At 41.7% G+C, this 12,598-nt stretch overlaps 1 protein-coding gene across 12 annotated transcripts in view; it reads left to right on the plus strand.

The window, feature by feature from the left end:
- Nucleotides 1-12,598, plus strand: part of CAPN13 (calpain 13) — an 83,578-nt gene that overhangs the window by 21,531 nt on the left and 49,449 nt on the right. For 10 of the 12 annotated variants that reach the window (XM_070512336.1, XM_070512333.1, XM_070512337.1 and 7 more), the window contains 2 exons: nt 3,369-3,447; nt 5,017-5,132. The exons of 1 other annotated variant lie outside the window; for it this stretch is intronic. In XM_070512336.1, coding sequence (XP_070368437.1) covers nt 3,369-3,447; nt 5,017-5,132 — 195 coding nt within the window. The remainder of the gene's footprint in view (nt 1-3,368; nt 3,448-5,016; nt 5,133-12,598) is intronic. One more of the 12 variants, XM_070512342.1, reaches the window with a different exon arrangement.

Consider the following 12,598-nt stretch of genomic DNA (forward strand, 5'->3'; position numbering starts at 1 on the left):
CTGGTGTGCCTGGCCCACCTGGTGTCAGGACCTGCCCAGATCTAGAGTGTTTCCATCTTCCCAGCCATCTTTACCTATTTCTTCTCTGTGCCTTGTCTCAGGAAGTCAGCCTAGCTGACTAAAATGCTTCTGGCTATAATCTCTGTCTCCTCCTACCTTTGCTTTTTTTAGATCATCCAACACCCCTCTAAAGCCCAGGGTGGGGAGATAACAGGCAGCGTAGAGAACAGAGACATAGATGCTGGTTTTGTGCCCAATTTTGAAGCAAACAATAGCAGTGTTTGCCCACAAAATTATTGTTATTGATTTTTTATTTGAAATGATTGCCATTTAATTTGCGTAACAATCAAATATCTTTTTGTTCCTGAATTAGCTAAAATTTTTGTTTTTTAATTTTATTTTAGTAAACCAGAGAAAGTTGTATATTTGTCAAATGCTTTCATAGCATTTATTGGAAGGATATAAATTGTTTCTCCTTTAGAACATGTAAATGTTATTTTATGTTATTAAACGTCCTGACATGAAACCATTCTGGCATCCCGCTTGTTGATGGCAAACCTTAGTTGATAGCGGGTTAGTCTAATAATTTATTATTGATTCATTTGCTGAGTGGATATAAAAATATTTAGGTGTATTTCCATAAGTGAAATCAGTGTGTAGTGTGTGTAAGTGTATTTGTGTGTTTTTTCTCTCAGGTTGGGCATCCACGCTATGCTAGCTTCTCAAAACAAATGGTAGCAGGATTCTTATTTTTGTTTTTTCTTTTTTTTAAACTCCAAAACTGTAAGTGACACCAGAATTGTCTATGCCCTGAAAGTTTGAGGAAACACAGGGGGACAATCATGTGTACTTAGAAGCCTTTACAGAAATATTAGAGAGATATTCTTTGATCACTTTAAAATAGTGTTCCAAGGTTATTGATCTTTTGGGGTTATTTACTAATTTGAATCATTTGGGGCCATGTTAATTTTTATCAGAAAATCATCAGTGTTTTTTTAAGTGATTATATGGAATTTTACATCATGTTTTTATATTGCTAAAACCTCATTTCTATTTCTAATTTTATTTGGGTTTCTCTACCGTACTTGCCAAAGGTTGGGTCTATCTATAACTTCTCCCCTAAATAGAATTTTATTGATTTTGCTGTTTTTTCTATTTTATGATTCACTAATTGTTCTCTCTATTGCTCCCTTCCACGTATGTTTGCAAGGCTCTTTTTGTCTTTTTCTTTCTAACGTCTGTGAGTTGATTGCCCAATTCATGTTTTTATTCTATCTTGTTTAAATAATGAATGCATTGAGGCTCTGGGTTTGTCTATGATATGGCCTTTTTAATTTTGCAATTACTACAGAAGAAAGGAATCAATATTTATTGAACATGTACCCTGCCCAATGCTGCACTAAGTATTTCATATCCTTCCTCATTTGTAAAATGGAGAGACTCCTGCTTTGCGAGGCTGTTGGGAGACGCCCATGGAGAAGGCGCCTGGCCCTCAGCGAGGGCTTGGTAAGGGCAGCCAGTGCTTCCAAGGCTTTTACATCTGATTCTCCCAACTGCCCTCCAGTTTGTATTAATGCTCCCATTTTACACAGGAGGAAACCGAGGCTCAGCAAAGGACAGGAAGTTGCTCCAGGTCGCCCAGGGGGAAATGTGGGGCAGGACTCCACAGCATGTCTGTCTGAACCACCCTGGAGCATACCCACCCCTCCTCTGTGGATCACTGGAGCGAAGCCAGGAGAAAACAGCAAGGAAGAGCTGAGGCTGTGGGCAGGTCAGAAAGCTGAGCGCAGTCGTCTTCCTTCCAGTCCAAAGGCCAGGCAGACTCCAGCCTCTTTAATTCCTGCTAGAGGAGGATGGTAGGCATCCGTCCACTGACAGTAGGCCTCCTTTGAGACGTTTACTTCCTTTTGCCATTGGAAGGAAAGGGACAGTTAGAGCCATTGAAATGCCCCACGTTGTTTTGAAATGGAGAGAGTTGCTCCCTCCAGGGCCCTGCTCTCCACAGCGTGGCCCTCAGAGGGTGCTGCCCTGCTTGCTTGTGTCGAGAGACCTCCAAGTTCTGCCCAGCCACGGGTATGGCAGAGAGTCAGGTTGGGGCCGCCCCAGGGTCCCCCTCACCCTGGGAGGGCCTGGGCCTGAGGGCAGTTCTCCTGGCCATCTGAGAGGGCCAACTGTTTGCAGAGCAGGCGGTAGGAGGAGGCTCAGGGGGTGAGGAATATAGGACACATGCAAGCTGGGCCCTTAGTGTGATGGGGACCCTCACATGAATGCACGTGAGCTGGGCCCACACCTTTGTTTGCTTTTTAGTGGCTCCATCAGGAAACTGGCTGTCTACGAAGGGCCGGCAGGTCGCACAAGGCACAGGGCTCTGTATATTCACGGCTGCTGAGCAAATGAATGCATTTCTACTTTGCAGCCCTACTCTCTGGGGACTTAATTGTCAATGTGAAAAGAAACAAAATAGGAACAATGACCAAATTATGCAAACACATACAACGGAAAGCCAGGAAGAGCTGCACAGAGAGGATGCTGGGGATAATCCTGTGGGCTCCGAGGAGGGGGCAAACCTAGAGGACTGGTGAGGCTGGGGCAGGAGCCAGGCCCTTGGCCCAATGTTCCCCTAAAGAGCCTGGGGAGCCCCCCCAGGAACTCTCACAATCCTCAGGTCTGCTGAGAGTTTCCACCATTCTCCCCAGACATTGCCGCCCTGCCGTATCCTCCAGCGAGCCCCTCTCTGTGGCTAGCAGGCATTACGCGTTTTAGAGGCTGGGGAAGGACTAGGTACAGAGTTACAGCACCTGAGACAAGGGGCCTGGGGTCTTCCAGAGTCAATGTGTAAGTTAGCCAGGGTGTGGGCAAAGATCTGAGTCATACGCATCCTGTATCCTGTACAGCATGTGGCTGGACTTGAACCCAGAGCCTGGAATGTCTACGCTGACTTCTGAGAGATGACAATTCACAGAGAAAGCTCTATTATGTTTATAAAAGCTTCCTCCTAATAAATCTATCCTATTCATTTTTTTTTTTTTTGGTTGTTCATAACATCTTAATGAAACACTGCTCTTTGGGACCAGGAGAGCTGACTCTGTGATGTAAGGATCCTGGGCCTTTATTTATGTTCTCTCTGCATGCAGTTTGCTTATGCCTTTATTGCCTCTCTTGTCAGTTACATATACACCCAAGTGACCTCTGCCTTCCTGATAGCAATAAAACCTGAGGAATGAGGAGAACTTTCCTAACTCAGATTTTAAGCACCTGTTTAAGAATTAACCTTTACCCCTCAAAGATAAAGTTAGTGATGTCTTGGGTACCACAGTGGGACATAGAGGAATGAAAGATGCTCATAGCTTTTCTCCATCTTTCTTAAGGATTTATCAAAGGGGATATCAGAGCCTCACTTCATCCTGGAAGGTGCAAGCAGATTTGACATCCAACAAGGACAGGCAGGTAAGAATTCACCCCTCCTGGCCCTGGATCAGGGCAGCCTCCAAGCAGGAAATGTGGAAGGTGGCGTCCACCCAGACCCACAGAGTTCTGTCCCAGCTGAGGAGGCAAGGCCAGCACCCTCAGTGCTGCTGTGGACGGACTGCCCACGCCCTGTCCCACAGCCTGCAAGTTGGCTCAGAAATGGATGTGCAGAGCCATTTGGCATAAGGAATTATTGAAGAAAGAGAGAAAATGGACACAGGGTTTAGTCTGAGCTCTGAGCAGAGAGAAGCATCAGCTGCTGGAAGATGGGAAGGAAAGAGAGACCGAGAAAAGGGAAGCAAACATTTATTGAGCTTCTGCAATGGTTGTGCCAGATACTTTGCATGTGCTGTTATTTCACGTATGTCTTGAAACATCCCCATTCTGTGAAAATGAAGGGAAATGAAGGGTCCAAGAGATGAAATAATTTCCTTAACTTCACATAAGCAGTAAGTGACAGAGTTGGGTTTGAATCCAGGGCTGTTAGACTCCTTCCCACCTGCCAGCCAGCCACGGGACAGAGTTGTTGCTAAGAGCTGAGCAGTATGGGCAGGGAAGTGGACACCTGCCTTGAAGGAGGCCCCTGGGCAGTATCAGGTATGGCCAAGTGAAACCCCTGAACAAGAGGTGGGTGGGACTGGCTGGGAGGGGAAAGTGGACAGGCAGTTGAGAGACACAGCCAAGTAAGACAGCAACTCTTCTGAGAACAGAAAAGCCCCCACCAGCCAATAATCCTCCTATTAGGGTTCCAGCTAACTGGAGGAAGAAACTCTCTGTGAGTGTCTTTGTGGCTTCTGCATCCAGCACAGCGTCTGACACGAGGTGGCATTCAAATAATTGATAGTGTTGAAGGTGAAGCAGGGAAGACTCAAGAGAGGGGGATGAGAATGCTCAAAAGGGCTCACAACGATGTCCAAGGAGAAACCTAAGGCCACATGTCCCTCAAAGGGGAAGAGGAGAGAACCCCTGTGTGGGCTGGAGAGGCCCTGACTTGGGTAGGGGCTGAGCAAATATTAGCAAAGAGAAACATAGTCAGTTTTCCCCAGTTGTAGAGAGCGCCAGTGCCCCTGATGCTGGCAGCAAAATTCACTGTAACTTTAGCTCTGGGACACCCCCCCCCCCGCCCCGGCAAAATGAGAATCAGAAGGCAAGTTGGCTCACTAGCTCTGCCCAGGCCCAGCTGGGGCTCTCTGACCTCCCTCACCACCATCACCTCTCTCGTTACCATCCTCATCACCCCATCTTCACCACCAGCCCCACCCTCACCCCTATCGTCACCACTACCCCTCATCAACCCCCCACTTTCATCACCACCCCCACCATCCACACCACCCCCGTCACCATCACCCTCACCATGACCACCAGCTCCTTCTCTGTCTTGCTTGGAACTGATCTCAGTGAATCCTTTGCCCAATTCTCTCTGACAGAAAAATAAGGTGTTATTCAGAAGAAGGTGTGCAGACTTTGGTGAGAAAGACCTGTGAAAAGCATGGAATGGGGCTTCCAAGTGTGTCCAATAGACCTCTCGTGGCTTATGTCCCCTCACAGGAGATTGCTGGTTCCTGGCAGCCCTGGGCTCCTTGACACAGAACCCACAGCATCTACAGAGGATCCTGATGCACCAAAGCTTTTCACACCCGTATGCGGGAATTTTCCGTTTTCGGGTACGTGTACCACTAGGACGCTCCTTACCTGGGGTTCTCTGTGAGCACAGGGACGCAAGTGTCTTGAATATTCTTGTGCCCTGGCAGCCTGAGATGGAAGAGTCAGTTATCTGCTAGTTACTCTGCATACCTCCAAAAACGGATTTGAGCTCACGATCCGACAATGTATAGGAAAGATGAGAGTTAAAATGTCTTTGTGTAAATAAAAAGAAGTGGCAGAAACAATTGGCAAAAAAAAAGTCATTGATCAAGAACCCTACACATCACTGAGCTTTTGTCGATGTCTGTTGCTGTGCCATATCTTGCTATTTTGATTATAGTAGCTTTAGAGTAAGTTGCAACAGCTGGTAGGATAAGTTCTCCTTCATTATTCATTATTCTTTCCTCAAAAATATCTCGGTAATTCTCGCACATTTATTCTTCAATGAGAATTTTAAAATCATTGTGTCAATTAAAAAGAAAAGCCACTGTGATGAGGAGCGGAGCAGCATTAAATTTATGTATTCATTTGGAAAAAATACATTTTTATTATTTAAATTATTGCTTTTCAGAAACAGTATATCTTTCCACTTATTCAGAACTAATTTTATTCAGAACAATAAAATGCTGCAGTTATGCTTTCAGATTGGTGCTATGCCCTCAAATATTTTACAGTTTTGTAGCTGGTGTGAGTGAGATTTTTCCCTCATTTCTAAGTAGGTGTGGTTAACCTGCCTCCTTAGCACAGTACGTCGAAAGTCAGTCTCCAAATCTCAGTAGATGTTGCTGAAAAGAGGAAAACTACTCCTTACTATATATTAAATTGTATCTAGCCATCTGACCAAATTCCTTTACTAGTTCTAATTTTTTTCTTTAGGAGAGTTTGGATTTTTTTTAGTTATCTAATATTATCTACAAATAAAGATAGTTTTATCTCTTCTTTGTTTTCTGGTGAGCAAGATTGGCCCTGAGCTAACATCTGTTGTCAGTCTTCCTCTTTTCACTTGAGGAAGATTTGCCTTGAGCTAACACCTGTGCGAATCTTCCTCTGTTTTTTGTATATGGGATGCCGCCACAGCATGGCTTGATCAGTGGTGTGTAGGTCTGTGCCCAGGATCCAAACCCACAAACCCTGGGCCACCAAAGCGGGCTGCAGAGCCGTCGCCTATGGATTTTTTTAACTGGGTTGTTAGTTTCTTTGTTGTTGAGACATATGTGTTCTTTGTATATTTTGGATATTAACCCCTTATCTGATACATGGTTTGCAAATATCTTCTCCCACTTGTTAGGTTGTCTTTTCGTTTTGTTGATGGTTTCCTTTGTTGTTCAGGAGCTTTTTAGTTTGAATGTAGTCCCATTTGTTTATTTTTTCTATTGGTTCCCTTGCCTGGTCAGACATAGTACTTGAAAATATGCTGCTAAGACCAATGTCAAAGAGCAGACTGCCTGTTTTCTTCTAGAGGTTTCATGGTTTCAGGTCTTATGCTCAAGTCTTTAACCCATTTTGAGTTAATTTTTGTGTATGGTGTCAGATAATGGTCTACTTTCATTCTTGTGCAGGTGGCTGTCTAGTTTTCCCAACACCATTTATTGAAGAGACTCTCCTTTCTCCATTGTATGGTCTTGGCATGAAAATTAGCTGTCCATGAATGTGTGGGTTTACTTCTGAGCTCTTGATTCTGTTCCATTGATCTGTGTGTCTGTTTTTGTGCCAGTACCATGCTGTTTGGTTACTATAGCTTTGCAGTATATTTTGAAATCAGAGGTGTGATACCTCCAGCTTTGTTCTTTTTTCTCAGAATTCCTTTGGCTATTCGGAGTCTTTAGTTGTTCCACTTAAATTTTAGGGTTCTTTGTTCTATTTCTGTGAAAAATGTTGTTGGAATGTTCTAAAGGATTGCACTGAATCTGGAGGTTGCTTTAGGAAGTTTGGACATTTTGACTATGTTAATTCTTCCAATCCAAGAGCAGAATATCTTTCCATTGCTTTGTGTCTTCAATTTCTTTCAACAATGTTTTATAGTGTTCAGTGTACAGATCTTTCACCACTTTGGTTAAGTTTATTCCTAGATATTTTATTCTTTTTTGTTGCAATTGTAAATGGGATTGTATTCTCAGTTTCTCTTTCTGCTGCTTGGTTCTTAGTGTACAGAAACACAAATGACTTGTGTATGTTGATTTTGTATCCTGCAACTTGACCATATTCATTTATTATTTCTAAAATTTTTTTATTTTTTCATTATTTTTTATTGTTTATTGCTTCTAAAAGTTTTTTGGTGGATTCTTTAGGGTTTTCTATCTATGAAATCATGTCATCTGCAAATAGTGACAGTTTCACTTCTTCCTTTCCAAATTGGATCCCTTTTATTTCTTTTCCTTGCCTGATTGCTCTGGCTAGGACTTCCAATACTATGTTAAATGAGTGGTGACAGTGGGTATCCTTGTCTGGTTCTTGTTCTTAGAGGGATAGCTTTCAGTTTTTCTCCACTGAGAATGATATTAGCTGTGAGTTTGCCATATATGGCCTTTGTTATGTTGAGGTACTTTCCTTATATACCCATTTTATTCAGAGTTTTTATATTAAATGGATGCTGTATCTTGTCAAATGCTTTCTCTGCATCTATTGAGATGATCATGTGATTTTTATTCTTCATTTTGTTAATGTGTTGTATCATGTTGATTGATTTGTGGATGTTAAACCATTCCTACATCCCTGGAATAAATCCTGTTTCATCATGTTGTATGATCTTTTTAATATATTGCTGTATTCAATTTGCTGGTATTTTGTTGAGGATTTTTGGATCCACGTTCATCAGTGATATGGGCCTTCAATTTTCTTTTTTTGTGTTGTCTTTGTCTGGTTTTCGTATCAGGGTAATGTTGGCTTCATAGAATGAGTTCAGAAGCTTCTCCTCCTCTTCAATTTTTTGTAATAGTTTGAGGAGGATAGGTATTAAATCTTCTTTGAACGTTTGGTAGAATTCACCAAGGAAACCGTCTGGTCCTGGACTTTTATTTTTGGGGAGGTCTTTGATTACTGTTTCAATCTCCTTACTGGTGATTGATCTATTCAAATTCTTTATTTTTTCTTGATTCAGTTTTAGAAGGTTGTATGATTCTAAGTATTTATTCATTTCCTCTAGATTATCCAATATGTTGGCATATAGCTTTTTGTAGTATTCTCTTATAATCTTTTGTATTTCTGAGGTGTCCATTGTAATTTCTCCTCTTTCATTTCTGGTTTTATTTATTTGACCCTCTCTCTTTTTTTCATGGTCAGTCCAGCTAAGGGTTTGCCAATTTTGTTTATCTTTTCAAAGAACTAGCTCTTGGTTTCATTGATTTTTTTCTATTGTTCTTTTAGTTTCTATTTCATTTATTTCTGCTCTGATTTTTATTATTTCCTTCCTTCTACTAATTTTGGGCTTTTTTGTTCTTCTTTTTCCATTTCCTTTAGGTGCACTGTTAGATTGTTTATTTGAGATTTTTCTTGCTTGTCAAGGTAGGCCTGTATTGCTATAAAAACTTCCCTCTTAGAACCACTTTTGCTGTATCCCATAAATTTCAGCATGTTGTATTTTCATTTTCATTTGTCTCCGGGTATTTTTTTATTTCTCCTTTCATTTCTTTATTGACCCAATCATTGTTCAGTAGCATTTTGTTTAATCTACAAGTATTTGTGGCTTTTCTGATTTTCTTCTATAGTTGATTTCTAGTTTGATACCATTGTGGTCAGAAAAGATGCTTGGTATTATTTCAGTCTTATTAAATTTATTGAGACTTGTTTTGTGCCCTAATATGTGTCAATCCTGGAGAATGTTCCATGTGAATTTGAAAAAAATGTATATTCTGCAGTTTTTGGATGGAATGTTCTGTGTATTTCTACTAAGTCCATCTGGTCTATTGCGTCATTTAAGGCCAATGTTTCCTTATTGATCTTCTGTTTGGATGAGCTATCCGTTTGTGTAAGTGGAGTGTTAAAGTCCCCTACTATTATTGTATTACTGTCTATTTCTCCTTTTATGTCTGTTAATAATTGCTTTCTTTATTTAGGTACTCCTATGTGGGGTGCATAGATATTTACAAGTGTTATATCATCTTGTCAAATTGTTCCCTTTATCATTGTGTGAGCTTGTCTTTGTCTCTTGTTACAAACTTTGTTTTAAAGTCTATTTTGTCTGAGATAAGTATTGCTACCCCAGCTTTCTTTTCTTTGCCATTTGCATGGAGTATCTTTTTCCATCCCTTCACTTTCAGTTTGTGAATGTCTTTAGGTCTGAAGTGTCTCTTGTATGCAGCGTATATATGGGTCTTGTTTTTTTAATCCAATCAGCTACCCTATGCCTTTTGATTGGAGCATTTAGTCCATTGACATTTAAAGTAGCTATTGATAAGTATGTACTTATTGCTATTTTGTTATTTTTTTCTGGGTGTTTTAGTAGTTCTTCTCTGTTCCTTTCTTCTTCTCTTGCTCCCTGCCCTTGTGGTTTAATGGCTTTCTTTAGTATTATGTGTAAGTTCCTTTCTCTTAATTTTTTCTGTATTATTATAGGTTTCTGGTTTGTGAGTACCATGAGGTTCATATATAATAAGCTACATATATAGCAATCTATATTAAGTTGATGGTCTCTTTAGTTTGACCTCTCTCTAAAAGCTCTACTGCTTTACTCCCTTCCTCCCATATTTTATATTTTTGATATCATATCTAAACTCTTTGTGTGTGTGTGTGTGTGTGTGTGTATCCATTACCCTCTTATCACAGAAATAAGTAATTTTTAGTACTTTTGTCTTTGACCTTCATATTATCTTCAGAGGTGGTTGATCTGCTACCTTTACTGTATTTTTGCCTTACCAGTGATTTTTATTACTTTTTTTGGTAGTTTTCTTATTACTATTTGTGGTCTTCTCTTTCCAACTTAAATAAATCCCTTTAGCATTTCTTGTAAGACTGGTTCTTGTTAATAAACTCCTTTAATTTTTGCTTGTTTGGGAAACTCTGTATCTCTCCTTCCATTCTGAAGGATAACCTAGCTGGGTAGAGTATTCTTGGCTATAGACTTTTTCTTTTCAGCACTTTAAATATATCATGCCACTCCCTTCTAGCCTTAAGGTTTCTACTGAGAAGTCAGCTGATAGCCTTATGGAATTTCCTTTGTATGTAACTTGTTCCCTTTCTCTTGCAGCTTTTAATATTCTCTCTTTATCTTTAATTCTTGACATTTTAATTATAATGTGTCTTGGTGTGGGTCTCTTTGGGTTTATCTTGTTTGGTGCTCTCTGTGCTTCCTGTACATAGATGTCTCTTTCCTTTCTTAGATTAGGGAAGTTTTCAGCTATTATTTCTTCAAATAGGATTCTCTGCCCCTTTGTCTCTCTCTTCTCCTTCTGGAACAGCTATAAAACAAATGTTAGTGTGCTTGAGGTTGTCCCAGAGGTCCCTTAGACTGTCCTCATTCTTTCTAATTCTTTTTTCTTTTATCTGTTCAGCTTGGGTGATTTCCTCTAGTCTTTTGTCCAGCTCAGTGATCCATTCTTCTATATCATCTATTCTGCTATTGAGTCCCTCTAGTGAATTTTTCATTTCCAGTATGAATTCTTCATTTCTGATTGGTTCTTTTTTTATATTTTCCAGTTCTTTGTTGATGTTCTCACTGAGTTCATCCATTCTTCTCCCAAAATCAGTGAGGATCTATATGGCTTTTTGTTTGAACTCTTTGTCAGGTAGATTATTTCTGTTTCATGTAGTTCGTTTTCTGGGGTTTTGTCCTGTTCCCTTCTTGGAATGTATTCCTTTGTCTCCTCATTTTGCCTTTTTCTCTGTGCTCATGTCTGTGTATTAGGTGGGTATCTATGGCTCCTGATCTTGGAGAGGTGGCCTTATTTACGTGATGCCTTATGAGGCCCAGCAGTGTATTTCCCTCTTGTCACCAGTTCCAAACACTCCACAAGTGTTGCCTGTGTGGGCTACATGTGTCCTACTGTTGTGTCAGGGTTTCTCTTACTGCAGTGGCACATAAAGACTAGACTGTCTCCCTGGCTGGCTGGTTGTAATGCTCAGCTGTGTGTGGTTGCTATGGGTCTTTCAGTCACTTTATCAGGTATGGAGAGCCCCAGAACAGTTGGCTGGAGGGTCTAATATCACATTCCTATTGCAGTTTTTCTGTTAAGTGAGTAGGCCCCCAGCATGGCTGGTTGTTAGGTTCACAGGCTTATAATTGCTGTAGGCCTCTGGCCTGCAAGGGTCTTGTCCACTCTCTCAGGATTGCAGCTGAGTGGGACTGGCCCCAGGCACAGGAGCACCCAATTGTTTCAGGCTTTGGAAAGTGAGGCCAATCCCCTATGTGGCTGTTTGAGAAGCACAAATCTTCTGAAGCTGACAAGCCCCACTGCCCACAGGGCCACACACACTGTCAACACAGTCCTGCCCCATGCATGCACCCCAACCCCTTGAGAGGACCCAGTCACCCCTCTGGAGAGGCCCCACACACTCCACCAACTCCTCATGCATGCCCTGCCCCTCAGAGGCAGACCCACAAGGCCAAATGCAGAGGCTACAGGCACCCAGCCTATACATGCCCACAAGTTGCCCAAGGGCTTGCTGTTGGGTGGAGCCAGTCCCTAGGGCAGACTGCCTGCCCTGGCTGAGCTGGATTAAATTGGTGCTATAATGGGTGGGACAGACCCTGGGCTAACAGGCCAGGAGAAGAACTCCAACAGTGTTCACCAGTGTCTGTGTCAGCCTGTACTAGGCCACAATAATGGCTGCCACCAATGTCTCAGTACCCACAGAGGTCTCACCTCTCACTGAGATGCTCCCAGAGCCTATCAGGTGAGTCTCTTTTCACCAAAGGACTGTGCACCTTTTTTTCTGATGATTTTAGGTTGTTTTCTGACACAGATGAATTTGTGCTTGGGCCCTTTAAGAGCTGGGTTTTTCCCCTTATGTCCAATAGCTTTTCTGGAGGTATTCCCCATTGTAGTTAGTAGCCAGCAAAGCTAGATATTATGACACTCATCTCAGTTGTGCTGAGTCCAAAAGATGTTTATAGCACTAATGCTCCTCTGCTTAGATCCCCTTCTCCTCCAGGGAATGCTGTGTGCCTTAGGATCACTCCCAGCCAGCCACAAAGCACCGTGGCTTGCAAAGGTGGCTTTTTTTCTCTCCAGAAAGGGCATTCTGCCACTTCCACCTCAGTCAGGTCTGTCCTTTGTTGCAGAGGTTCTTTTTATCCAGTTTTCAGTTCTCTCTCAGTGGTAATTGCTCCAAGAGTAGTTGTGAATTTGTTGTGTCCATGGGAGGAAGTGAGTTCAGAGTCCACCTGTGCCACCATCTTGACCTCAAGTCTGGAGTTAATTCTTGAAACTCATATTTTTTCCAGGAAAACCAATTGTTTCTTCTATAGTTCCAAATTTATTGCCCAAAAGTTGCTTATATGGTTTTCTGAAAATTCATTTAATTTCTTCTAATCTGTGGTTAAATCTACTTT

Source organism: Equus asinus, chromosome 6, assembly GCF_041296235.1.
Source record: "Equus asinus isolate D_3611 breed Donkey chromosome 6, EquAss-T2T_v2, whole genome shotgun sequence".
NCBI classification, from domain to species: domain Eukaryota; kingdom Metazoa; phylum Chordata; class Mammalia; order Perissodactyla; family Equidae; genus Equus; species Equus asinus.